The sequence below is a fragment of the Nematostella vectensis genome, chromosome 1, assembly GCF_932526225.1.
Source record: "Nematostella vectensis chromosome 1, jaNemVect1.1, whole genome shotgun sequence".
Classification (NCBI taxonomy): Eukaryota; Metazoa; Cnidaria; class Anthozoa; order Actiniaria; family Edwardsiidae; genus Nematostella; species Nematostella vectensis.
Genome location: NC_064034.1, coordinates 20186009 through 20213864, shown reverse-complemented (window position 1 = coordinate 20213864; position 27856 = coordinate 20186009). Strand labels below are relative to the sequence as shown.

The window sequence follows — 27856 nt, the reverse complement described above, 5'->3', positions numbered from 1 at the left end:
TATAAACCACCTCCTGAAATTCCAATATCTTATTTCTGTGTTCTTGTCCTTTTGAGCCGCTCCAAATTGTAACACAGTCTCGCAATACATGAAAATGTACTTGACACGCAGGCGGAGTTACCGTATAGAAACGTTATACTTCCATTTATTTCGAGATAAGTATTTGTTGGTAAAGAGACAGATTCGTAAATTCACACAATTAAGCTTCCGTTGTCTTTGATCGGTTGTCGTCGATGGCGGATGACATCTGAAAAATTCTGTCAAGGATAGCTAATAGTCTTGATAGGCTGCGGGATAAGTGAAAATCTGTATCTCGTGGAAAGATAAAAACAGGTTTTTCAGAGTCGCTTGTCTGACTGATAACGCGACCACGCCCTCCCCCACCCCACCCATATACAAACACACGTACAGTACTGCAGGTTCCAATAGGGACAAGGCTATTTTCAAATGCAGAAAAAAAAGAAAAAAAAAACGGTGGCAAAAATGTGTAGGAACATTCTTTTTTCTACAGTTCTAACAATCTATCATGATGGCGACAGTTCGATTGCGAGATTGAACGAATGGTTTATAAATCACCAATACACAATTTAAAGGATACGTTCCTTGGAACTGGCTTTAACGTCAAAGAAATTTATATCTAAATTCTCGGCAAGGCGTTTTGCTAGGATGCGCATCTTCTATAATGAAGTAACGCAGATGACACATGTTTAGTCTTATCCACCATAGGAAACTCCCCCTTCCCTCCCCTATCCTGCCACCTATTTATTCGCTTTCCAATTCAATGCGCTGTATGCATAGTGACCCGTGTATGCTAGCGACCGAGAATGTTCGTAGAACGCAAAGCCTCAGTTAACCACTGATTAGTTAATTCAGTCGAAGTGCGTATCCCCTATTATAGTGCTTTAGTGGCGTTACAGTTTTAAGACTGGGGCCATCCTACAGCCCGTGATCACAGAGCGTTACCTTATCGTTCTTGGAATACGAAGTGATCTTCTGTTCGACCACGTGATACCCATTAAACACCACGTAATAATACATCTGTCCCGCTCCTATTATAAACAAGAACACAGAGAACTGACTGAAATGAGAACGAAGCTTTCGCAGTGTAGGGGGCTTGACAAGATGACCCGGAGCAATTTCACAGTAAGAACGTTTTTTTGCGTTTTTTCCTAGCTCTTGTAGTAAGTGCAACGGAATAAGTGAGAAAGATACTGAATTATTTAACAAGTACTGGAAAAGTAGAAGAAAACCCCCCTTATACGCACGGTCTTGCGAACGCCTTGTGTCTTGTCTTACGTATACACAGGGTACCGATGCGAACACCTACCATGCTTTTGGGCCTTGAGTCGTATGTACACATTGTGAAACTCCCCACCGCACACAGGGTGACCGCTTGCCACAACTTTGTATCTTTTCTTTTTAAAGTCAAGCTCGCAAGTACGCTTTCCCCTGCTCTCCCAGGCGAGCAAACCAGATATTATGCTGACTAGCACGGGGAATAGCATAAATTGCTAGGGAAACAAAAACGTGCCAATAAGTAAATACATAGTCACGTGCCAGGGAAACGAAAACCATGCCGCTAGGCAAAGGCATGCTAGCAAACCAGAAAAGCACTAGGTCAATAGACCTATGCAAGGAAAAACACAAAATACCTATTACGGCTTAAAAGTAAGAAGAACGCTGTAACCTTGAGCGGAAGCGGCCGAACAAGGAAAAGTATTGGGCAGAAAACAACACTTTGTAGCCTGGGTGTCTCCTAACTTCGCTTTGGCCAAGCCTTCTAGCACACAAAGCGCACGAATAACGTTTTTCAGGATTATGAATCATAATTACTTCAAGAAAGCGGCTCTGATTGTGTGCGCATATTTCTTCCCACACCAAGGAATACGCTAATTCGATTCAATAGCGGTTTTATCCCAAAGTTCTTTGGGTATGAAGTTATCTCACCCCTTACCCCAGCGCTTTCAAAGATGGACCAAAAAATGAGAATGACGACGGACGTGGAGAACATGAACAGGCTGTAGATGTGACGACGGCTACTCAGATGAAGGATGAATTCTGAGGACGACGAAGGAAAAGTTTGGCGTCATTGAGAATTTTTTATTTTATTGCATCATCTGTAAGATCACACTACTTTTTATTTTATCTATCTTACATATTGCCTTTTATCACAAAAAATAGACGTGGTAGGTCCAACAAAGCACAGGCGCACTTCATAGCCAACGCTTATGATGTTGTGTTTTTTTATTATTAATAGCTCCAGTGGCTATTTATAACAAGAAATTATTAGAATGGGAGAAATTATGTCACACATTTGTTTCCCTCTTTGTAAACACTCTCTTTCTCTTTGTACTTACTTGTTTTATCGGTTCCTCTTTCAAAGGGGTAATGCGGATTTGCTGTGAGCCTCCGGTTGAAAATCGCTTCTGGTTTCTCGAGGATCTCGAGGCTTTTGATTGTATTCCATAGCATTGTTCTTTCGCGCTCTCATGAAGAGAGGAGTTATAATGATGTACATTGTGATGTCATCTTCCTTCGTGACGTCAAAAGCGCGCGTGGATCTTCTTTCGATGGCGAGCGTGTGTCATGCTTGACATACTACACAGTTGAATATTTTCTAATTACATTCTAGCACAGGAGATCCGGAACATTATTATCTGCGTCAATTGAACATCTCTATGACACTCTCCAACTGTCCAAGAATTTTTGTTTTGTTTGTTTTTATCGGCGAGGACGCGCGCCTTTTAGCCATTAGTTTTTACGCAAACACTTCCCCGTTACACGTACCCCTTTGGGATGGGTTCCCTGTTGGGCCAACAATGGGAATAATTTTTGACGAAAAAAGGCTTAGTAACAATTGCAATTACATGCGCGGGGGAACGATATTTTGGTGCCCTTTTATATAGGCTTGGTTTGCAAACCGGAGACCGAACGTAATGTTACAGTAAAAGAAAACAGAATTATACACTCCAAACAGCCTGTCACGTGTATGTTAAAAAGCGCGCAAGACTATCTTAGATTTACGATCTAAACAAGGAAGCGACATTATTAAAATAATGAAAAAGATTTTTAAATTCTCTGTGATATGTACAAGGTATTTTCCAGACATGCCTTCGATCTTAAAAAAGGACGAAACACAATGTTGCCATTCTTCTAAAGATGACCCTCATGTCAGCTTTATTCTTTTTGCTTCTATTTCATTTTGTTCATTTGCATGACCTTCTGGTGTTACCCCTAGAATAGAACAAATTAAAAAAAAATGAAACAACTGGAAACTACATTAGAAGAAAGAAATATCGGCATATTACCTTGCTGAATTTACCTTGTTCACTTAGTTTCCTCTTGTCTAACAAAAGATGATAGCTTTCAGGAGATAACAGCTTGTCAAAGTACTCATTGACTTCGGTTAATTTTGGTAACACCACGGCAATGAATCCATCAGTTTCTGGCTAAAAATTACAACACAAAACATGCAACTACACCACAAACGTAGAGGCAGGAAATTATTTTGGGAATCATGAGAGTCAATATTAAGAGTGAGCAATGAGAAACAAACAAACAAACAAAACACACATTTAGAGTACAACAAGAAACAATTCTTTATTTGGACATAAAGGGCTGGTTAAGCTAGGAGATATGTCAAGCGCAACATGTCTCCTAAGGGTCGGACAATTTGATATTTGACGGAGGAAGTCGATTATTTTTTTGCTCTCTTTTTCCCCATTCGCTATTTTTGTCGGGATGCGGTGACTTTCTCTTACAGTTTTTGGGAGTCTGATTAGATCATTTTCTTAATGTGTATTGTGTAAATGTGTATGCTGAGAAATTTAATGTAGACAATTAATGTAGACCATTTTAAAAAATAAGGCCTAGACTCTAATGTTTGAGAACAAGCTTGCCACAGGCTCTTTTAAAGGACAGCAATTGATTGATATGGATTGTTATCCAAGAATGTGGTTTTGGTGGTTTTACTAGATCCTGAGTTATACAAACAACAACAACAACAACAACAGAGAAGAAGAATGTGTGTCATAATACAATAACACATAACACTGGTATCCTAATTCAGGACAAATAATACCTTTAATTTGATCAATTCTGGAGTCTTCAGTAGCTCTTGGTTGATTTCAACTAATTTTCCTTTTATACAACTGAAAAACGTTTAAAAGTAAACAACAAGGTTCACTAAAAAAAAGAAAAAAAATAGATATATATATTCCAAACAAGCAACTCTACTACCCTAAACCCCTGTTTTTATTTGTTTAACCACAATAGCCCAGGTTAAACATACACATGCTAAAGATAGATATATAAATTTGTTTAATTGCAACTCTTGTAGAATACATGACTGACAAATGACGAAAATCAAGTTGTGTTACATGGATTATTCTTGTGTACACCGTGAGATCTAAGTGTGTATCTGGTATTGCACTCTGATTCTGTCTGTGACCAAGCAATGTAGGGTTTTACTAGATCTTTTTGTCTTGTAAGCTAAGGCTTACAAGATAAAAGCATAAAGTTGAGGCTCTCCTAGAATTCTAGCACATTAGGCTCAACTTGAGGTTATTGATTATAGGTAAAAATTCTGTACACTTAGATCAATTTTTGCACACAAGGTAATATCAGGAAACTGCTTGGAATTTGTTGTCTACAACAACATCAACAACAATAAAACATGCGAAAGCAAAATAAAATAAAACTGCAGGTCTTGGTTTGAATGCATACCTGTTCAATGTATAAGTAGTACCATTAGAGCACGTCACTTCACATAGTGCGTCATCTGGCATCATCCACTGTGCTCCTTTCTTGGATTTACCAGATACATGGTTATCAAGTCGATTAATTTTGGAACTTATTTGGAAATTGATACTTGTGATTGCACATTTTTCCTTCACTAGTGGGTGCTCTGGGGACACTGTCACCACACAGATCCTGTACGTGGAAAAAACGTGAACAATTTTCAGGGAATGTCAATAAAAATAGCGTTTTAAGGTCAGGGGATTGATTGACTGTCTCTGGATCGCATTTTGCTAACAAGTCTGCGCCGTATTTTGTTATTATTCTAATCTAAACTCACTTGTTTGAATGCAGCAGAACGCATTGGTCTTCCCCGCAACGACCATTCACGTCTAGAAATAAATCCATCAGTTAAATAATAACACTGGCTACATCTTTGCTTTGCAATACAAACCTGTCATATATCCTCGGGAGAAATAACGATCAACTACTGTCTTTCGTGTTGCCTCTGAAGGAACTGTGGCATTCACTTCGTCCGCCATCTTTGAAAGTCAGGACGCATAGCGACCGCGCCTGATTTTCAGCTTGATTTACTAACCAGGCCTGATGTTTCCTTGCGTGGTTACCCAGCTTAAAAAAAAATCCAAGATGGAGGCTCGCATTGGCAAAAGTCGAACGCCGAATATCCTCGACCGGCCGCTCAGCAAAGGCAGAAATGAGGTGATCACTTATTGGACATGCTCTACACATAGCGTGCTGTGTTGAGATGTTTATTTCTCTTCTCTAGATCAATGTGAGCACGTTTGCGCTGTTGTTCTCGGAAATGACTCAATACTGTCAGAATCGGGTGTTTACAGTCCCCGAACTACAGACAAAGTAAGCATTAGGCATTTTAGTAGACTTCTGTACCATTTAACCGCATCAGGGAACTCCAAATGATGAAATCTCATTATAGCTCTCTACAACCACTGCGATTAGAGAGATAGAATACTTAATAGATACTGTTATTGATCGAAGTAAATACCCCGCAAAAGAAAAAAAAAAAAAAACGCGGATGGTAATGCAATGCTATTCGTGGATTCCTACGTGGTCTTTATATAATGTATAAATGGCTATGTGTGTACGCATGCTCACGTCAAAGATTCAAGGGGAGGGTGGTCTTCATATCCTGAACATCATCTTTTAAGAACAAAGCAAATGTATAAGTGTATATGCGTGTATGTACGCATGCTCACGTCAAATATACAATGGGAGGCATGGTCTACATAAAAAAAATGAAGCAAATGTATAAGTGGCTACGCATGTATGCGTGCTCAGATGAAATAGACATAACCCTAACCTTAACCCAACCTGATCATTTCAATGATAAACAATGATAAATTTTAATTGAAGTCTATAAAGTTCTATACGAATAAACATGTTGGCAAATCCACTTGAAATTGTTGGAACAAACACCTAGACAAAACAATTGTTGAAAGTTCACAAATACAATAATATATAACAAATTTATGTTTGTATTGGAACTATAATCTATATAAATATCAAATTAAGGTAATCTACAATATGTTAGAAAGGTCACCTGTCAAAATTAAAGTCAGATAAAAATGGAAAGTTGTTTCCATGAAACTGGAATCGAAACTAAAAAAGTCGGTGGCAACATGTCCTGCGTTTGTGAGGGCCTGTCAGATCTGTGCTCCCACCAATGAGTGGACTGTCAGGATATTCTTCGCTACGTTCTGCTCCTTTGGGTACGAGTGAGGCTCGCAGAGGTCCCAAGCAATGTTGGCTGGCGCCGTCTTGACAAACCCTCTTGTCGGCCATACTTACCTAATGACATGGACCGGTATGTGTTTGCCATAAACTCCAATGCGCTCGGCCAAACTGCTGGAAGCCACAATATGTGACAATGGCACCGTTAAAGCTGAGAATGGTGGCCTTGACATCTTTAATTCGGGGTTGCGTGGCCTCGTTATCCACACAGCCTACCCGCAGGTGTCAATAAACTGTAAAAGATAATAAAAAAAAAATACAAAGATGTTAACAAAGATAAATATAATTGCTAGAATACAGGTGGAGACCTTTTGCGAATGATTTAATGCATATCCATGCACAAATTAAATAGACCCAGTCAGCAGTCACATTATTTAGATAACAGTATGTTGTTGGGGCTATTTGCGTTGGAACTTTGTTTTTTTTCCATGACATGATGGACATGAGATGTTGAAGCGGATATATAAGTTTTAACGCCAACAATGAGTTTTATCAATATCAGACTTACCTCTGTCTCAAATTGCTTTTGCGAATCAGCATATAGTATGAGCTTCTCTGCTCACTACACAGACTCGGCCTCTATGGCAGGTACCGTTGGGTTGAGTTTCTGTTCGTCCAGAAGAGACCCAGCAACGTGGTTGAAGATGTGGAGTGCCGCTGCCACCTTCTTAATTATGTCCATCTTCTTGCACTTAGGAATGGAGTTTTCTTCTTGGATTGCCTCGTTTATTTTTTTGAATCTCAGCCGTTTGCAGAGCATTGAGTTGGAGAGTGTCTTGATATGGAAATGAATTCATTATGTGTTGCTCTCAGTGCTGTTTGAACGTATCTACAACATTGTCATTGACATCTTGTAGAGGCTGGTCTTTCAACCATTCCACAGCGGTTGCTGTTCCCTTGATGGCGGGTCGAAGGCATGGCAGAAAAAGGAAAAGGAACCTGTCCAGAAGGCCTTGGCCTTGGTCCATTCTGGCAATTTACCTTGCTGCAAATGGAACTTGTGTGGTTTCAGTGATGGTAACTGTTACATTAGCAGAGATTTCTCGTTTCTTCTCGGTGGCAGAACTATCCGAAACACTTTCACCAGAAAACAGTTTGCAGAGAAGCTAGGCACCGCCCATAGCATTCTTGTCATCTGACTTCAATATTTTGTTCAGTAGGTCGAAAAACATGGGGAAACTAAAAGGTGCCCTTTCGTTTGTGGATCAGGCTAGGGATGACGATTGTTTCAGACTGTTGAAGAGTTTACATCAACTTAGCAAACCATAGAGACATAGATGATGAACCACTCGAATGAGTTCATGAATGAAGATGCTTCCACACAAACAAGATCGAGGGGCACTGGTGCCAGATGAAAAATAGCTGGTGAAAGAAAGAACATTACTTGTCAAATTTGGCAGAATTCATTTGGCATTATGTAAACAGACAAAAAGAATTTTTTCTGGGTATTCATGAACGATGTCGAAAGCATCTACAATCCAAAAGACAATGAAAAGCCTCATCCAGTGTCGGCTAAAATTAAAAAACACACACAAACAGAGACCAAGAGAGGGGTGGATAACATTTGACGCATAGCCGACATAAAGATAACTTCACCTTCATGTTGTCTACTTTTTAATTATTAAAATGAACTTCGCTATGCTTTTCTTCTTGTCATAAATAACTTAACTTTGCTAAATAAGTTTAAACAATGAACAGGGGACGGGTGGATACAATTTGACGTGCAGACACGTAGCTGACATTTCATGTTGTCTACACTTAGCCAACATACAGATAACACGTTGTCTATGGTGTTTAGATATTTGATAAACTTTATCTATACAAGGGGAGGGGTGGTAAACATTTGCACATAGATGCGTAGCCAAAAGACGACATCTAACAAGAGCGGGTATTGAATAGTAAAGCTGAATAAGCGCCTCCCCATAATTAGAAGATAATAAGAACGCCCTCAGACTGCTTGCATGAAAAATCTAATCATGCCATTCTTCCCTAGGCTGTCAGATCTTGGGCAGCATGTTGGAGCCAGGATTCTTGATGTGCTAGTACTACGTGAGAAGGGACTTAAGAGGGAAGTCAGGGTCTTAAACATCCTACTCTTCATTAAATCTGTCTTATGGAAGGTGAAGTATATCATGGCATGTTACAAGCATTTTAAGCCTATCAAATAGTCTTCATAAAGCCAACCCCTCTACCCTTTTTCTACGCCTTTCTCTAAAGAATAATGGCAAAGCTATTATGCTTGCTGTTAGGGTACTATTTTGATTATTGAGAGACCTCTGCTAGAAAAGAGTCATTGAAGGAGTCGTGGAAAGTCTTAGGCTAGATTCCCCTGTGAGTGAAATTCTCTAAACAGAGGTGACTACTAGGAATCTAGTCAGGCACTCTGGGTTCAGGCAATTTTAAGAAGAGTGTGTGTTCATATTTTTCAGTCCTTGTTTGGCAAGGAGGCTGATAAACTGGAGCAAGCCAATGATGATGACAAGACTTGTATCCTTTATGGCTTGCTTCTTATTGGCTTGGTTATGTACACAACACCCAAGTGAACATTATATATTTTGTATTCCTTAACTACCGTTAGATTACATTATAGAGAAAGAGCCACTTGTCAACAGATTTATTTCAGTTCCGAAAGACAAAGGTAGGAATTCAAGAATTCAAGTATGCAATCAGGCGCATACCACAAGGGGGGGGGGGTAGGGTGCAATGGCCACCAAAAAGAAGGTAATTTCTTAAGAAATCTTCAAATACTATGCTTTTTCCATAAGATAGCAATGACTGTGCACCCCTCAGCCAATCCTGGTATCCACCTGGAAATCTTTTGTAAATAACTACAGTCAACTTAATGGTTATGTTTAAAATGACGTCATTAGGTGACGTCATCACAGCAGAAAAAGCTTTTATTTGCCTTTCCTTGAATTTTTTTTTTTCAAAGGATTTTTAGTCCAGAGTATTCATAATTTCTTTCTGAACAAACGTGAGCATGGATTTGAAAAAATACGGAAAAATCAATTTTTCAGACCAATTTTAATTAAAATGTGCAAGCCATTGGGATATTTTGGTCATATGTTTTTCATTTTGATCGGTATGCCTTATTCCATGCTCAGTTTTTAACAAAAAAGGTTAAACAATATTTTTGTACAAAAAATTGTCATGATTTTAAAAATTTAGGGTGCCATTTTACCTTTTTTGTGCGACCAGAAGTCGTTTATAATGCTGGGGCTGTGGCACAGACTATTTTTTGGAGCGGCTTCTTAGCCACAAATCTAGTGCATGGCACAATCTGCCATGTTTTGTTTTGGGACTCACAATTGCACGGAAAATAATGTTTTACCACGCTAACAATGTTGGATATACTGGAAAAAGGTTCACAGGCACTGGTTGTTTTGATTGTTTGAGTGGACTCATGGATTTTAGCGAAAATCGGGCATTAACAAGCCGCATCTCAGGCTTAGATCTTCTTGCGTACTGCATTTTAACATGATCAAGATCATGTTGTTCCTCTTTTCCTTTTTTTGCTACGCCCAGTTGGCGGCATTTTAGCATATGATAATGATAAATTGTATATAAAATAGTCCCTTTAAAAACGAGACATCTTGTTGCAAAAGGGGGATAATGAAACATTTTTAACAGGCGAAAAGTTTGTAAACAAACCCGTGCGTGCCTTGAAAAGCCTGCCATTTTCAAACCGGAAGCGATTTTTTCCCGCCTAAATTGCAAGAGCGCACATCAGCGTAGCAACCAAGGTCGCATAACACCTAAATTCCGAACACCCTTAATGAGAATCAACCTCAATAAGTTACAAACAAAGCTACAAACATTCATTATTTTTAATATGTAACTTATTATGCATCTTTTAATACCTCTCAGGGAGTCTAAATTGCGCATCATTTGTGGCTGGGATAGTTGAAGCAGTACTACATGGATGTAACTTTGTAAGTATTTATCACTTTTGTCCACTTATGAATACAGGTGGTCTCTAACACAAATGAGGATGGGACCTCCACTCAAAATTAGTCCTTGTTGCATTAGGTATTCAATTGCCTACTTTGTATCAGTCTTTATTGCATTAAATGTTCAATGCTAATTTTATTTTCAGCCTGCAAAAGTCACAGCCCATTGGCATAAAGGCACCACCCTCATGGTCAAGTTTGAGGAGTCCGTCATTGCTAGAGAGAAGACAATGGACGCAAGATAACTGCTACAAATATCAATTATTTTATCTCAAATCTAACAAAAGCTAATCCCAACTGAGCATTCCTGTGAAAAGAAAACTTAGTAATCTGAATCAAAGGAATGTAACATTAAAATGGTAATTTTTGAGTAAGTGTAGAGTTTGACAAATATGAGTTTAAAGAAAGCCAATCAAGCCGCTGTTTTATGCAGTCACACAAGCATCCATTCCCATCAGCTAATTCAAAAGAGTAACCGAGATGTTTTCAATCAAATATCATCAATAATGTATTAGACTTAATTTTTAGATTGTTATTTTGAAGTTCTTGTGAATAAACCTCTGTATTTTCAATGATAAACAATAACAAAGGAGTGGTTGATTGACATTCTTTAAGGAACAGGGGAAAGTTTGTCAGAATGTAACAGAATAATCTGCGAACTATTTCCGGCTGCACGCAGGCTAGTAACAGAATTTTTTTTTTTTAGTAAAAAACAAACAGTGAAAACTAATGAGTTCCAGGGGTGTATGAGTTTAGTGTTGGATTATATTATTATAGGACGACAGATAACAGCCATCTATTAAGTATAACAAGCATTACAACCATGTAAATTCCCTTTTTATTTACAATAAACTTATTTGAATTTTTTTTCCTAGAATTTTAAATGCTTTCTAACCTTCAACATTTTAAAAGTACTTTATGCATCTTAAATGATGCTATCTTAAGTAAGCCCAAGGGTGAAGTCCCTTAATATTGTTGATGTAAACATAGAAATAATAATTGCCTAATTTTTCTTCCCTCAATATCCTAAATAACCACTATTACCCAGGGAAGAATATATTATGTACAATTTGATTATCATAGGTCAAATTTGGACACCATCTCCTAATCGTGTGCAAGTAATCTTGAAATGTAATATTTTATCTTCATTTGTATTTGAAATGACACATGAAATGTACTGTATATGGTGTCAAAATTATACATTTTTTATAATCCTGACTATAAAACAAACTAATACATTCAATAATCATCCACTTAAGTCTTTTTATCTAGCGAATGCCCTGTCTTATGATCGAACTACTACTAAAGCTTGCAGTCTTTGCCTTTTTCTTGGTGGGATCAGTGGTAAAGCACTTCCAGAGTCTTAGTGTCTCATCAGCTGCCGCGGACACCACTGTCTGGCCATCTGGACTCATCGCCATATGCAGGACACGGCAAGAATGGCCAGTCAGCTCAGTCATCTTGGTCATGCTTGGGTATTTCCAGACAATCAATTGGTTTTGGGCATACCCATGACTAGAAATAAGTTCCTTGTATTCCTTGGACCACAGGATTGAACACACCTGAGAAATGTGAATGAACTGTATTAATCAGTGGTGGAACCATGGGGGAACCATGTTACAATATTAATATTGCTGTATTCATCTTGCATCTGTCTCCCTTATCGAACTCTAGGATCTGTATTTATGTCAGATTATCTGATATTTACCTGAGACTTTGTGTCAATGCTATTGAGGCAGCTACCAGTAGAAGCATTCCAGAACTTGATCTGTCTGTCTGCTGTGCCACCACCACTTGCCAGGACGTTACGCTGGAATGGACACCAGTCCAATGCCTAGAGATGTGGAAACGCAATTTAAATACAAATCTTTATATTGCACTGGAATGGGAGGAGAACATACAATAAGAGATGTGACATGTCATGCAACAGTCTTATGCTAAGAGATGTGACATGTCATGCAACAGTCTTATGCTAAGAGATGTGACATGTCATGCAACAGTCTTATGCTAAGAGATGTGACATGTCATGCAACAGTCTTAGGCTAAGAGATGTGACATGTCATGCGACAGTCTTATGCTAAGAGATGTGACATGTCATGCAACAGTCTTATGCTAAGAGATGTGACATGTCATGCAACAGTCTTATGCTAAGAGATGTGACATGTCATGCAACAGTCTTATGCTAAGAGATGTGACATGTCATGTGACAGTCTTATGCTAAGAGATGTGACATGTCATGCAACAGTCTTATGCTAAGAGATGTGACATGTCATGTGACAGTCTTATGCTAAGAGATGTGACATGTCATGTGACAGTCTTATGCTAAGAGATGTGACATGTCATGTGACAGTCTTATGCTAAGAGATGTGAAATGTCACAGTCTTATGCTAAGAGATGTGACATGTCATGCAACAGTCTTATGCTAAGAGATGTGACATGTCATGCAACAGTCTTATGCTAAGAGATGTGACATGTCATGTGACAGTCTTATGCTAAGAGATGTGACATGTCATGCAACAGTCTTATGCTAAGAGATGTGACATGTCATGCAACAGTCTTATGCTAAGAAATGTGACATGTCATGCGACAGTCTTATGCTAAAAGATGGTACAATACCATATAATTAACCTTTTTGTCAGAGGGTTCCATATAACCTATAAGATATTGTAGTTTTCAGACTAATGGCACTGTGATGTAATCCAACCACAGTAAAACTGTTAATAATGTAGGGAGTACCATCACTCCAGCAAATAAAAGAATAATTATTATTTGTACCTTAACCGCTGCCTGATGCTGGGACAAGCAGAAGAGTGAGTTGGTAGAGATGCCAGAAGCGCTGATGTTTGCATCCCAGATGTTCAGGAGATTATCGTTGCCACCACTTGCCAGGTATTTGCCGTCGGGTGACCACTTGAGGCCACAAACTTCCTGGGTGTGCTTGTCCAGAGTTGCGACGTGGTGCTCTGCAGCTCGCACATCATGGTGGTGAATCTTACCACTCCGACAACCACTGCAAACATTAAATTTATTAATTAAATCATGTTAGCGGCAGCTGGGAGATGCAGTTAACAAGTCAAGAATTGTTTGAAAGTGTGAGAGTTCAGTGCAAAAATGCTTGAGTCATCTGACTTATAAGTCATTGTATACTTAACTACCTCAATACAGAGTTGGGACACTGGTTAACCACACCCCATGTGTACTGAAACACTAAAAAACTTAATCTTATTGTAGTCTACATACCTGGACACAATAAAGGAGTTCCATGAAAGGGCCCCTATTCTTGATGGGTGACCAGTCATATTACGGATCCTCTTTTGGCTTTCAACATCCCAAAGCTGGAATTCAAAAGGGATACTGTACATCAAATTTTCAGTTCTATCTGCGAAACTTTCTCAACCAAGGGTTTTTTAAGTTCCTAATTGTAACACAATCATTACTCCATAGCAATATTTTAAAATCATATATTTGTTGCTGGGCTAGTATTTGATGTTGACGTTATATTTCCACAAAAAGTGACCAGCTCAGCACAAATTTACCTCGACTGCACCATCGCTAGTACCAAGGGCTAGGTAGTTTCCTTCAGCAATCCATGAGACGGAACCAACATATGAGTCAGGCGAGTCCATCTTACAAAGCTGGACAATATCCCCAGAGCTGGCATTCCATAGGTACACAAACCCACTAAGGGCAACTGCAAGATGGTTATTGCAACTCCAGTCCAGTAAGTTGAGATCTGGAAATGAGCAAAAATATATTATTTAAATATGAATAATTAACACATCTAACTTTGATGTTGAATGCATATTCCACATTCACTAGAAAAATCATTGTCATATTCAATGGATTGGGGGGGGGGAGGAAGAGGGCAGATTCTTGAATTGGCCAAAAAAGTTCCTAAACTAAAAAAAAAAAAATTTCTTCCACCATATATGTAACCACAGGAATAATAAATGAGATTTATTTAAGCTCGAGAAAGATACCGAGGAAGCTGAATATGCCTATCCAAGTGTTTGTGGTAGCATTACTTACAATAGTCATCGATGAGATCAGGAGCATCGAGTATTCTCTCGGGGACTTGTGGAACATGTCGCCAGTTCTTCTTCTTCGACACAGAGGTCGTTTTGCTCTGACTGTACAGAACTCGGAGATCGTTCATATAACCTGGAAATTTAAGTGTAGTCATGAATTATTTAAATCATATAGCTTTTAAACATCACAGATGCAAATGAATCCATGCTTTCAAACAAAGCACAGCGCGTGCTGTAGTAAGTGAAAATCAAAGCGCGAACTCGCTCGCTCTTCCAAAAGAATGCGGCTGATAATTTATTTGCTCGCGTGCTAAATGACTCGAGTTTTCACTAAATTAACAATTGAATGAAGGGCTTCCTTTACCTTCTCTTGGTGTCGGTGCTTTATTTTTATATGCAAGAATTCTTGCGTTGATTTCGCTGCCGTTCAAATTGTCCGCCATGCTCTTTTGGAAGTCTTGCTTGGTCGGGCTAACAGCTTCGTTCTCTTCGTCTTGTGGTCCCTTTGCAACCAATTTAAAGTAATTTGCCTCGAAGTTCATACTGCTTCTGTTAGCAATAAATCTGTCTTCTGATGGCGTCTTTGGAGTTTTTGCCGTGAGCGGTGTTTTATTCGAAGATTTCGGCGTCTTTGTAGGCGTCTTTGTGCTTGTGTTCAGTCGTGAAGAGTTTCGGAGTGGCGATGTTTGTGATCGACCAGAGCTCGCTTTTCGCTGCCATCTCGGTGCAGGACCTTTCGCTAGCGGTGCATCGAGCTTTAGAAGATCATTCAGCTCCGTTTCGAAGTTAAAATGCGACATTTCTGGTATAATAAAAGTATTTTTTGTCGGTAATATTTTAATTTGCTGTGTTGAAAATGAGTTTTTTCATTCAAAACTTCGAAAGACGCGCTGCCACAGCTCGGTTTACGCTACGCCGATTCCGATTGGTCGATAAAGAAAACTTGAGTGCTGATTGGTCAGAATCATATGATAGAGAAAAACTTTGACCGGTTTCTATGGCACTAGTACACAGGCCCCTGGCCGTTAGGTTGTCGTCTCGAACATAAAAACCGCATTCAAAACATCCCATCTCGAAATGGAGCTTTGTAAACAATTTCTTCTCCTGGGGATAGCAACGTTGCTTTTACAACCCTGCTTCTGCTCACAATTTTACTCTTTCACTGCCAAAGATATCCACGGGCAGGACGTATCGATGGAGAAATATCGAGGAAAGGTACGATCCCGGGAAAAGGGCGCGTGAATTACCGCACGCGCGACTATAGGAATGTAGGACTTTTATTATATTGGGGATTAATTTTTTTTACCCTTCACTGAAAGTGCTACTAATAATAGACAACATGTTACTTGGGGCGTTTGCTTGTTGTTGTAAAATACTGGTTTGTATCTGATGCAGTGAGGTTTGCTTGTCAAAGGCTACGTGGCGCTGCTGGAACCCATGTAATCTTTCAATCGCAGTACAAGTACCAGTGTCTAGGGGTGAATGTTATACGTGGTGTAGGATAACAAAATATGGATTGGCTTAGGACAGTTAGAAATGTAGAAATTAGAAACAATTATGTATTAAAATAAAGTATATAAAATTCGTCTGAAGTACAAGTAACAGAAACCTTGTGACTTTTTCGGTTTGGAATGTATAAAATAGTCACATGAAATATTGGTCACAAATTGTATATATTGTACTAGAGCTAGGTGAGTGTGAATTTTAGCTTCCATTTATTTTTTCAAATTTTTTGTCCTGGAAAAAGGGGTCAATTTACCATTTGCATGTTTTTTTTAGGCCAAAAAAGTGTTCAAAATGGCAAATTGGACATTACCGCCATATGAAGCCACCTTAAATCACTTTTTTTATCAGTCGAATGGGAATTAAAGTCTCAGATATCAATTAAAATTGATTTGGCAGGAACTGTGTAGCCTTGCTACAAGGAGTTGACATCTGTGGTTTGAAAGTTTAAATGGCTTCACGAGCTTTGCAATGTTGTTGATTCAGAATTAGTACCTAGATAAAGTATACCACCGAATATGACACTGATGCCATTAGGTAGTTACAATGTCGGTTCTAGTGCTAGCCAATAAGAGACTGCCAAAAACACAAGGCTTCCAAAAAAAAATTGTTTATGATAATTTGTTTTGTTTTTGTTCACTTGCAGTTCTTGATAATTATATTTTGTATTTGTTTACTTGGTAGTTGTTTGTGATAATTTGTTTTTGTTTACTAAGGTTGTGCTAATTGTCAATGTGGCCAGTGAGTGTGGGTTCACAGATGTCAACTATCGAGAGCTTGTAGCCCTTCACAACAAATACTCCAAGGAAGGGCTGGCCATACTAGCCTTTCCTTGTAACCAGTTTGGCAAGCAAGAGCCCAAAAGGAACTACGGGATCTACCGCTTTGCTGTCGACTATTATGGCGTGCAGTTTGACATGTTTTCCAAGATTAAGACAGTTGGCGATGGCTCACACCCATTATATAATTTCCTGGTAGAAAGTACTGGTTTCCCCCCTATTTGGAATTTTAACAAGTATTTGGTCAACAGAGCAGGTGTTGTTGTGAAGTATTTCAATCATTCTTTTAATCCAAGCAGTTTTGAGAGTATTATCCTGAGACACCTTAGACCAGGAATCCATGATGGATTTGAATCCACAAGCATCAATGATGAACTTTGAATATCAAGTTTTTTTTAAAGAAAATAATTCATTTTGATGTTAATACCACAATAATATTTGTAACTATCAAGAATATTTTTACAATATAATATATTAATACCAAAAAAACACTATGTAGTTTAAGCTTGTTAGTAGTAATAAAATCAGGATCTTTCAATTCAGCAATTATTTTTATTGGTATTTTCTATTATAGATATCCTCTGTATATGACAACTGACCTCATTACATCTTTAACTGCTATTTTCATAAATACTGTTGCTTACTTATCTACTCAATCTAGCTATCAGTGTTCCACAAATTTTATCCTTTACGTAGAAATGTTGCTTAAGTCACTACATACAGCCTATGCTTTGCAAAGTAAAGCAATACAAGCATGGATGTATCTTTTTATTGAAGGCCTATATCCTGTCTGCATATTGTAGCACTAAACATTCTATTTCCTCGTTTCAGCATCCAGATGAGCTTATGTCACCATTTGCTATATTTGTAGCATAGTCTGTGATCTGTAGATAGCAAACAAAACAGAGTTACGGAAAATACTATATACTGACAGGTCGTTGTCATACTTTGATTTCAATTGATTCCACTCTTATAGAACGATCAGCCACATAAAATGAGACATGTCTTGTAGGAAGTATAAGTGACTTAGTGACTGTTATAAACTATACCCCAGTGATTATTATACATTAATGACTACTATAAACTATACCCCAGTGACTATTACACACTATACCACAGTGACTATAATACACTATACCCCAGTGACTATTATACACTATACCCCAGTGACTATTATACATTATTGACTATTATACACTATACCACAGTGACTATTATACACTATACCACAATTACTATTATACACTATACCACAGTGACTATTATACACTATACCACAATTACTATTATACACTATACCCCAGTGACTATTATACACTATACCCCAGTGACTATTATACACTATACCTCAGTGACTGTTATACACTATACCCCAGTGACTATTATACATTATTGACTATTATACACTATACCACAGTGACTATTATACACTATACCACAGTGACTATTATACACTATACCACAGTGACTATTATACACTATACCTCAGTGACTATTATACACTATACCACAGTGACTATTATACACTATACCCCAGTGACTATTATACACTATACCACAGTGACTATTATACACTATACCTCAGTGACTGTTGTACACTATACCTCAGTGAAGATGACATCATCAAATATGTTAGTGAAGATGAACCTCCTGATAGACAAGCGGAACTGATAGATACTCATCAGATCAGCTACTTCACACAGCATACAGAGGTCTTGGAAGATGTGGGGAAACCGGGCTTTTAGTCTGAAAAGAAGATCATAAACAATTTTCAAAATGTTAATTAACCACTTCTTTCATTATTGTTTACTATTGGTAATATGAATGGTTTATTCGCACGAAAACCTCAAGATAATCTTACATAATTGATGTCTGAAACCAAATTTGATTAAAAGTAGCTCAGTTACTTGGCTGAATTAGCTAGATGCTTTGTGTGACGTGGGATTGTGCAGGAGCAACATAAACTGGCAGCATGATTTTGACCTGAGTTTATACTGTAGTAATGGGAAGAATATGAAAGAGAGACAAGACATCATGATGATCATGATCATCAAACCCCCTTCTCTCTCCTTCGCCCCCTTCCCTGCATCTTTTTTTTGCACTTGCTCCCCAGGAACCGCATGTCTCATAATACAAGATGGCGCACTATCACTGAACATAGAGGGTTTTCCACAATGATAATACCGAGTATTGTCTGCAAGCAGGCTGTAAGATAACCATTCATGATCGTCCTTACTTGAGTAATCCTTCCTGGTGAGACTTCGAACCCACCGCACTACTGAGGGTCACCACAAGTCGCAAAACCTCCTTGCGGATCTGTGCCCTGCCGTGCTGTGAACTCTCATCCAGGTTCTTTTCCTCAACCCCCTCCCCTTCCTTGCCGGCAGGGGCTGAACTCTCCTCAGTACTGGTGTAGTTGCTCCCCCCTGACGAGGTATCAACAGTCAAGCTACAGATGGAGATCTTTTCTGGGTCAGAGACTGAGTCAGTTGACTTGCGCCTCTCGTTCATTGACTTGGATCGCTTGGAGTAGATGCAGCCAAGACAGCGGCTCGGATCATGCTGCATGGGCAGGTTATCTGGCTCAATAGGGTGGGAGGGGAGGGTCAGGCACTGCGGATCAGGAATGAAGTGATCCGCCCATGATCCTTGGAAGTCATAATCTTCAACCTGTCAAAACAGACAGAAATACAGGGAGATAATAGATAAACAAGGTTGAATCGTTATCTTTAAACCTCTGTAAAAGCTGATCACATTCCGATGGCATATCAAGCATGTGGAAAAGTTTTGCATTTTGGAAATATAAGAAAAAACAGTAGAAATGAAGATTGTAGCCTTTTTTGTCTCTTTGGAAGTGTGAACTCCAGTTATCTTTACAGAAACTAGTTTAGAATTAAGTGCTTAGCGTCAAGGTTTGTTTGCTCTCGTCTTCCAAGCCTTCTCCGTTGTCTTTGCTAAACTCTCCACTACATCAAAGGGAACACTCTGGATCTGCACTAGGTGTCTTGTGACAGCCCTCTGTTATAACATTCTCTATGATAGCGGCAAATCAAAAGTGACATCACTAACTAACAAGCCGGTCAGCCAATAAAAGCCTTGAAAAGAGGCAAGATCTGCAGTACAAGAATTGGAAAGTAGACATAAAATTCTCTATTATTACCTGGAAAAAGACGCTCAGGTTAAGGGGAAGACACAAACCAAGGAACTCAGTGATTGCTGAGGAGCTTTGCACAGATGAGCTCAGCTGACGGAACTCATAACTACTGGAGGAGCTGCCGAGACTGTCACGAGGCTGTGTGTAGGGCATTTCCATAGAGGGGGACTGCGCACCAGATCTGTTGGACGAATTGGTAGGTGGGTCATTATTGGGTCACTATCCAAAAACGATGACGCCAGATAATTTCAGGCAATATTTATGGATAATTCCAATTGGAAATGCAATGCTAGTTTGAATTGAAGATGCAAAAAATCACAAAAAAATCCTGTTTGCACAAGGCCTAGATCATATTGAACACAGTGTCTTACCCTCAAAGTTTAAACTGACACCGTTATCATATAAATTTAAAGTCTTCCCCTCCACTGGTGAGCAAGACCTACCTCATTTCACTTAACTTTCCCGTCAAAATTTCGCGATTTTGAGATGGCGATATTTCGTGACACTTTTTTTATCGCGATTTCTCTTTTCTCGTTAAAACCAGGTCAATTTATTTTCGCTATTTTGGGACATTAAAATCAAGCAAAACAAGTGGAATTAAAATGTACTTTAGTCATCAAAACTGTAACAAACACATGCGTGAGATAAATTTAGTTCCACAAAATGCTATAAATTCAGAGTTGTCCAATTCAAACCTTCACTAAATGTACATTAGAAAGCTTATAAATGGTTAATTCACCCGAAAGCTTTTTTGTACTCACTTAATTTTTTCGCATCCCAATTTTAGCAACACATTATTTTCGCGTCACTTTATTTTCGTGTTTTTTTTTAAAGTGTAATAATGTAAATCATATAATTGCATCGTCTTACCCTCAAAGTTTAAACTGACACCGTTATCATATAAATTTAAAGTCTTCCCCTCCACTGGTGAGCAAGACCTACCTCATTTCACTTAACTTTCCCGTCAAAATTTCGCGATTTTGAGATGGCGATATTTCGTGACACTTTTTTATCGCGATTTCTCTTTTCTCGTTAAAACCAGGTCAATTTATTTTCGCTATTTTGGGACATTAAAATCAAGCAAAACAAGTGGAATTAAAATGTACTTTAGTCATCAAAACTGTAACAAACACATGCGTGAGATAAATTTAGTTCCACAAAATGCTATAAATTCAGAGTTGTCCAATTCAAACCTTCACTAAATGTACATTAGAAAGCTTATAAATGGTTAATTCACCCGAAAGCTTTTTTGTACTCACTTAATTTTTTCGCATCCCAATTTTAGCAACACATTATTTTCGCGTCACTTTATTTTCGTGTTTTTTTTAAAGTGTAATAATGTAAATCATATAATTGCATCGTCTTACCCTCCACATGTGAACAAGACTTTAATCATATAACCATAGAGTCTTACCCTCCACGTGTGAACGAGACTTTAATCATATAACCATAGTCTTACCCTCCACATGTGAAGGAGACTTTAATCATATAACCATAGTCTTACCCTCCACGTGTGAACGAGAATTTAATCATATAACCATAGAGTCTTACCCTCCACATGTGAACGAGACTTTAATCATATAACCATAGACTCTTACCCTCCACGTGTGAACGAGACTTTAATCATATAACCATAGTCTTACCCTCCATGTGTGGACGAGACTTTAATCATATAATCATAGTCTTACCCTCCACATGTGAACGAGACTTTAATCATATAACTTTAGAGTCTTACCTTCCACATGTAAACGAGACTTTAATCATATAACCATAGTCACCCTCCACGTGTGAACGAGACTTTAATCATATAACCATAGAGTCTTACCCTCCACGTGTGAACGAGACTTTAATCATATAACCATAGTCTTACCCTCCACGTGTGAACGAGACTAATCATATAACCATAGTCTTACCCTCCACTTGTGAACGAGACTCAAATCATACAACCATAGTCTTACCCTCCACATGTGAACGAGACTTTAATCATATAACCATAGTCTTACCCTCCATGTGTGAACAAGACTTTAATCATATAACCATAGTCTTACCCTCCACATGTGAACGAGACTTTAATCATATAACCATAGTCTTACCCTCCACGTGTGAACGAGAATTTAATCATATAACCATAGTCTTACCCTCCACGTGTGAACGAGAATTTAATCATATAACCATAGTGTCTTACCCTCCACATGTGAACAAGACTTTAATCATATAACCATAGAGTCTTAACCTCCACATGTGAACGAGACTTTAATCATATAACCATAGATTCTTACCCTCAACGTGTGAACGAGACTTTAATCATATAACCATAGTCTTACCCTCTACGTGTGAACGAGACTTTAATCATATAACCATAGTCTTACCCTCCACATGTGAACGAGACTTTAATCATATATCCATAGTCTTACCCTCCACGTGTGAACGAGACTTTAATCATATAAACATAGTCACCCTCCACGTGTGAACGAGACTTTAATCATATAACCATAGTCTTACCCTCCACATGTGAACGAGACTTTAATCATATAACTTTAGAGTCTTACCTTCCACGTGTGAACGAGACTTTAATCATATAACCATAGTCACCCTCCACGTGTGAACGAGACTTTAATCATGTAACCATAGTCTTACCCTCCACGTGTGAACGAGACTTTAATTATATAACCATAGAGTCTTACCCTCCACATGTGAACGAGACTTTAATCATATAACCATAGTCTTACCCTCCACGTGTGAACGAGACTTTAATCATATAACCATAGTCTTACCCTCCACGTGTGAACGAGACTTCAATCATATAACCATAGAGTCTTACCCTCCAGCCAAAGGCTTGTAAGTGCTGCCGTAGCTCGCCTCCAGGTCTCCCCCAAAGCTTCTGAGTCTGCGCAGACTGCTTAATGCCACGTAGCCGGACGCATCGCGCGCACTCGTGAACGCAGAAGTATCAAGTATGTTTCGCGCGTTTTTATTAGAATCCCCTGAAATCACGGTGATGTTCTCATTATTCCAAAACAGGGAGTTCCTGTTCATGACCTTCTTGCGCCTGTACCCATCTGATGCATATCCGCTACTCATGCCCCGCGTCCGGCCAAATGACCGGGTTAGGTCGCCACTTTTCAGGCCTAACCGCCGCGCAAGCTCCGCCTTCTCACACGATTCTGTCCGGCTTCGTCCCTTGAAGGTCCAGCTGTCCGGGTCATTCTCACTCTGTGATCCGGTCACGAGGAGTCGGTCACGACGAAGGTCGCTGACGTGTGAGCTGTCGAAGCTGATTGAACGCTCCTTCTCAGCGCCAGATCTGAACACTATGGTCTTGTCGCTAAGAATCTTGACCTGGAGAGAAAAAATAGTCAAGTCAAATGGGGTGAGCGCCCTGTTGTATGCGAATAAAAACCACTAATGTATTGTTATTAAAATCGTAGCTGCCAAACCTAACGGCCTAAAAGCCTTGTTTTCATTTTGCAGACAAAATCTATTGTCGCGTTTATAATTATGACCAGTATATACTACTTATTAACCGAGCGCAAGGTCCATACGGCCAAGGTATACGCAAAAATAACAAGGACTGTGATTTCTCAGAACGGACCAAGCAAGCGAGGTTAATAAGTAAATTATTATTTGGCTTTTAATAACATTTATATAAGAAAGAAAAGTGAAACACTTGGAACTGGCATTTTTCTCTTGTTGTCTTCAAATTGTCTGTTTTGCTCCTCGCATTATGGTAATAAAACTCATTGTCTGAATAACTATATTTGCTCATCGTTGCAGGATAAGCAGTAACATATTGCAATAAACGAAAAAAAATTGTTGCTTATTTTCTCCAGTGAGTAGTCGGTCCGGATTTTTTTTAAACTACGGCGGTACAGGAGGATCCATCCTGCTAACTAGCCAATAAGCGTGCGCCATTTCATCACAAATAGTTGCTGCCAAAGCAAATAGCGTCGGCTGAATCTAATGTTGCGAGCGCGTTATTTTACGCGAAGGACTAGAGTAGAGTGACGCAGACAACAGCGACGAGTGTTACTAACCTCTGCAAGACTATTGTTGCTTAGCAACTTGAAGTCATCGCTGATATTTGTCCCACGTGGCAAGCCATCTTCGTCAGACGAGTGGCAGCGCTTGCTAGAGATCTTACTGAACTCTGTGCTTCCGTGGAAACTGGAGCTGCGGTTCTCGGAGAGCAGAGACAAGGTGGGCGACTTGGTGCGCCGCTTTTCCGTCAGGCTGATGCTCCGCTGTCTCTGGAGGATCTAAGATCACACGGCCAGCATGCAGAGCGTCACTCGTAACATAAGGCATTGCTAGGCAACACATATATCCGAGTATAACACGTATCGCGCCCCAAACGTTTGTGACAACAGCGCCTGCCTACTTGCGTGACATACCCTGCCTTGTGTGACTCGTGCGACATGCCCTGCCTTGTGTGACTCATGTGTGACATACCCTGCCTTGTGTGACTCATGTGTGACATGCCATGCCTTGTGTGACTCATGTGTGACATGCCCTGCCTTGTGTGACTCATGTGTGACATGCCCTGCCTTGTGTGACTCATGTTACATGCCCTGCCTTGTGTGACTCACGTTACATACCCTGCATTGTGTGACTCACACGTGACATACCTGCCTTGTGTGACCCACACGTGACATACCCTGCCTTGTGTGACCCACACGTGACATACCCTGCCTTGTGTGACTCACACGTGACATACCCTGCCTTGTGTGACTCACACGTCACATACCCTGCCTTGTGTGACTCACACGTCACATACCCTGCCTTGTGTGACCCACACGTGACATAGCCTGCCTTGTGTGACTCACGTTACATACCCTGCCTTGTGTGACCCACACGTGACATAGCATGCCTTGAGTGACCGACACAGGACATAGCAGGCGTTGTGTGATTACGTGACATACCCTCTCTACCTGATGTCCCTCATCCTTGACGCGCGTGACGTCACGTGGTTCTGCCTCACCCGCGGTCCCGCGGGACGGGTGTAGTAGTTGCGGGCTTGGGAGAGGACTCTCGTAGCTTGTCCTTAACCTTGCTGCAGGTGCGTTATCTTGAGTGCTGCTAGAACTCGCAACACTTGATAATGCCGGCCCGAACTTTTCCCCCTGCACAGGGATAGGCCTACACGCACAGACAAGTATTTAGGTGAGACCTCCTTCTCTTTCCTTAAGTGCCAAATCTTTTTTTTCTCTGTAACATCTGTCCATCTATGTATTTTCCCTCTCCCTTAGCGCCGACCATGCCTCCCTAAACATTACACACCCTCCTGATCCTTGTGTCTTTGGAGCCAAAGTCCCCGGGGTAGTTAGACGGGAAGTTCTGGTAGAACATCGCCCTCTTTACATTAATCATTCTCCCCTGATCCCTACCTTGCCACTGATGCCTGTGTGTCGTCGGAGCCAAAGTCGCCGGGGTAGTTAGCAGGGCTGTTCTGGTAGGAGGTCGCCTCGCTTGTGCTGCTGCTGTGCCGACTATGACTGACTTCCTGGTACTCAATACTCCCCTCACTACAGCAGCTGCTCACAGAGCTGTTGGACCGGACATGGCCTACCGGGATGGTAAGCTCTACAACGTTCTCGTCACCAGCCCTTGCTACCTCTGGCTCCGTTTCTGCAGTGGACTTCATAGCGCTGTTAAACATTGCCCCGATGTGTAAAGACTCAGAGCTTGTCGTCGTCTTGAAAACAGAATGGAAACGTAACATGGTACGCGGAAATGTCACACAGTGCAGGGAAATGTCACATAGTTCATAGAAATGTCGCATAGCTAGTGGAAATGTCACCTAGTTCATAGAAATGTAACCTAGTTCATGGAAACTACCTACACATGGAAACGTCATATAGTTCATAGAAATGTAACCTAGTTCATGGAAACGTCACCTAACACATGGAAACGTCACCTAGTTCACAGAAATGTAACCTAGTTCATGGAAGCGCCACCTAACACATGGAAACGTCATATAGTTAATCGAAATGTCACCTAGTTCATGGAAATGTCACCCAGCACATGAAAACATCACATAGTTCGTAGAAATGTCACCTTGTTCATGGAAACGTCACCTATCACATGGAAACGTCATATAGTTCATCGAAATGTCACCTAGTTCATGGAAATGTCACCCAGCACATGAAAACGTTGTAGAAATGTCACCTTGTTCATTGAAACAACACAAAGTAAACGTAACATAGTTCATAAAAATGTCACACAGTATTACATATGGAAACGTCACACATTGGTTGCTGACCAGTGAGTGACATCACCATGGTTACAGACCAGTGAGTGACATTACCATGGTTACTTACCGGTGAGTGACGGTGCTTCATTTCCAGTACATCATCATCGTCAGCCTTGAACTCATGCCCAGACATGACTTGGTCCACATTCGAGACGGCTCTCCTCTTCAGGTCAGTGGTGGGCACGAGACCGCTTGCGATGAAGTTACCGTCACTGCGATTTCTTCGGTGTGACAACTTGGGCGATGACTCCTTCTTTCCCGCATCTGGCTTGGACAGACCTGAGTCCTGTAGCAGTCTTGCCATGATCCCTCCAGGAACCAGCCTAAAGATACAAGCCTATCAACACTTGATTTTTCACTTGGTCGAGAATGTGCTACATATGTTTGCATAGTACATCATGCTCAAAGGAATTGAGTGAGTCTAACAGCGGTCCCAAAGATTTTGATGTTTGCAATGCCATTGGCCGAGAGTATATAAGCTAACATTGTCACGGCAGAGAGTTCTATAAGCGAGAGTTCTTTCTATACTCATAGGGCTAACAATATGTCTCTGAAGTCGATATCATCTAAAAGAGGTACTTGTCTTAGGCATGATATTTCTTACATCTGATACTACCTAATAAAAAAGGGAAGACGGTTCTATTACAAAGGTACACACCCTTCGGGTTCTATAAGCGGATGGGATGCCGTCTTGTTGTCGTCCCCGAGGTACACGCCGCTCGCGTCGTCATACAAACCACTCTCACGTGTAGCTATCTTGCGCCTTCTCTCCGCCTCCTCGAACCATCGCGCCAAGATCCCTCCACTGTCCGACCTGTCGTCACGTGGAGGCTACAAGGTACAAGACAAAGGAGAGTAGCAACCAGGAAAACAAAGGAGAGAATAGGGAATTAACGAGCATGCCGTGTTACACGGCTGAGTACAGGCACTGGGAAGAGATCCTGTTTGCTACAGTGGTTATTTGAAAGGACTAACTACTCACGCTTTCTGACGTCACGGGCGCAGCCCTTTATGTGTTTATTTTGGCTTGAATTTGCCACTCAAAAAGTCACGTGACTTACTGTGTATCCTTAGTGTGTATACGTACGGAGACAAGAGCCATACCTTCTTCGTGGTGGTCTTCTCCTCGCCAAGGTAGATTCCACTCAACTCATCATAAGCAGTCGACGAATCAGGCCCTTTCTTGGGCTCTTCACCGGTATAAATACCCGAGTCGGAGGTCTCGGTTATCTTGCCAAGGTTAAATGCTGTGTAGGCCGGCGTTAGGGGCGGGTTGACGGCTGTAGGGATGATCTGGTCCCTTGAGTCGAGTACTGGCCATTGTTCTTCGCCCATGTGGCGAATGCTCTCCCATTCGAGGTCTTGGAGGATATCAGCGCCCTGGCGAGTCTTAGCTATCAGGCCCAGGACATAGAAACACGTACTGCAAAAACAGCCACGACTTAGAACAGATTCCCAACACTAACCCTTGCGAGTCTTAGCGGTCACACCCAAGAAAAAGGAAACACGTGATGCAAGAACAACCAAAACCCAGAAACAAATGGATTTAATTGTCGATTGGTCAGTCTCTGGTACATAACAAGATTGGGCAAGGGGTGATGTGCAGGAGATACAGTGAACATATCGAAAAACATTGTGTTTTCAAAGCCAGTGACGAATTTATTACGTCTCAGAGAAACAGCCAC

At 40.3% G+C, this 27856-nt stretch overlaps 5 protein-coding genes across 7 annotated transcripts in view; 2 read left to right on the top strand and 3 right to left on the bottom strand.

Moving 5' to 3' along the window:
• Nucleotides 1-117: 117 nt before the first annotated feature.
• Nucleotides 118-5340, bottom strand: LOC5504944 (protein Abitram). 2 transcript variants are annotated; one of them, XM_001625751.3, is made up of 11 exons: nt 5192-5340; nt 5078-5129; nt 4726-4932; nt 4082-4151; nt 3323-3449; nt 2358-3234; nt 1955-2058; nt 1328-1511; nt 964-1049; nt 599-677; nt 118-247 (listed from the first exon to the last, which is right to left on the bottom strand). In XM_001625751.3, the coding sequence occupies exons 1-6, from the start codon at nt 5277-5279 to the stop codon at nt 3167-3169; spliced, it is 612 nt and encodes a 203-aa protein (XP_001625801.2). In that variant the 5' UTR covers nt 5280-5340; the 3' UTR covers nt 118-247; nt 599-677; nt 964-1049; nt 1328-1511; nt 1955-2058; nt 2358-3166. The 2 variants fall into 2 exon arrangements, with proteins under 2 accessions (XP_001625801.2, XP_001625802.2); XM_001625752.3 differs by lacking the exons at nt 3323-3449; nt 4082-4151; nt 4726-4932; nt 5078-5129; nt 5192-5340 and having other exon boundaries at nt 2358-3167.
• On the top strand, nt 5327-11324 carry LOC5504931 (trafficking protein particle complex subunit 5). Its single transcript, XM_001625763.3, has 7 exons — nt 5327-5457; nt 5525-5613; nt 8501-8627; nt 8937-8994; nt 9086-9145; nt 10375-10439; nt 10604-11324. The coding sequence occupies exons 1-7, from the start codon at nt 5344-5346 to the stop codon at nt 10700-10702; spliced, it is 612 nt and encodes a 203-aa protein (XP_001625813.2). The 5' UTR covers nt 5327-5343; the 3' UTR covers nt 10703-11324.
• On the bottom strand, nt 11278-15370 carry LOC5504943 (cell division cycle protein 20 homolog). Its single transcript, XM_001625750.3, has 7 exons — nt 14850-15370; nt 14487-14618; nt 13994-14190; nt 13698-13792; nt 13233-13467; nt 12166-12291; nt 11278-12019 (listed from the first exon to the last, which is right to left on the bottom strand). Exons 1-7 carry the CDS (start codon nt 15283-15285, stop codon nt 11726-11728), a joined length of 1515 nt encoding a protein of 504 aa, XP_001625800.2. The 5' UTR covers nt 15286-15370; the 3' UTR covers nt 11278-11725.
• A 126-nt stretch (nt 15371-15496) lies between these two features.
• On the top strand, nt 15497-17305 carry LOC5504930 (glutathione peroxidase). The gene is made up of 2 exons (XM_001625762.3): nt 15497-15700; nt 16705-17305. The coding sequence occupies exons 1-2, from the start codon at nt 15563-15565 to the stop codon at nt 17146-17148; spliced, it is 582 nt and encodes a 193-aa protein (XP_001625812.2). The 5' UTR covers nt 15497-15562; the 3' UTR covers nt 17149-17305.
• The window catches only part of LOC5504942 (rapamycin-insensitive companion of mTOR), a 37625-nt gene continuing 27068 nt past the window's right edge, over nt 17300-27856 (bottom strand). The window contains exons 35-45 of one of the 2 annotated variants that reach the window (XM_032373310.2): nt 27276-27594; nt 26830-27002; nt 26239-26494; nt 25306-25613; nt 24841-25057; nt 23956-24177; nt 22743-23260; nt 19928-20102; nt 19004-19437; nt 18372-18513; nt 17300-17651 (exon numbers count right to left, since the gene is read on the bottom strand). In XM_032373310.2, coding sequence (XP_032229201.2) covers nt 17595-17651; nt 18372-18513; nt 19004-19437; nt 19928-20102; nt 22743-23260; nt 23956-24177; nt 24841-25057; nt 25306-25613; nt 26239-26494; nt 26830-27002; nt 27276-27594 — 2821 coding nt within the window. In that variant the 3' untranslated portion in view covers nt 17300-17594. The remainder of the gene's footprint in view (nt 17652-18371; nt 18514-19003; nt 19438-19927; nt 20103-22742; nt 23261-23955; nt 24178-24840; nt 25058-25305; nt 25614-26238; nt 26495-26829; nt 27003-27275; nt 27595-27856) is intronic. The other variant, XM_048727254.1, reaches the window with a different exon arrangement.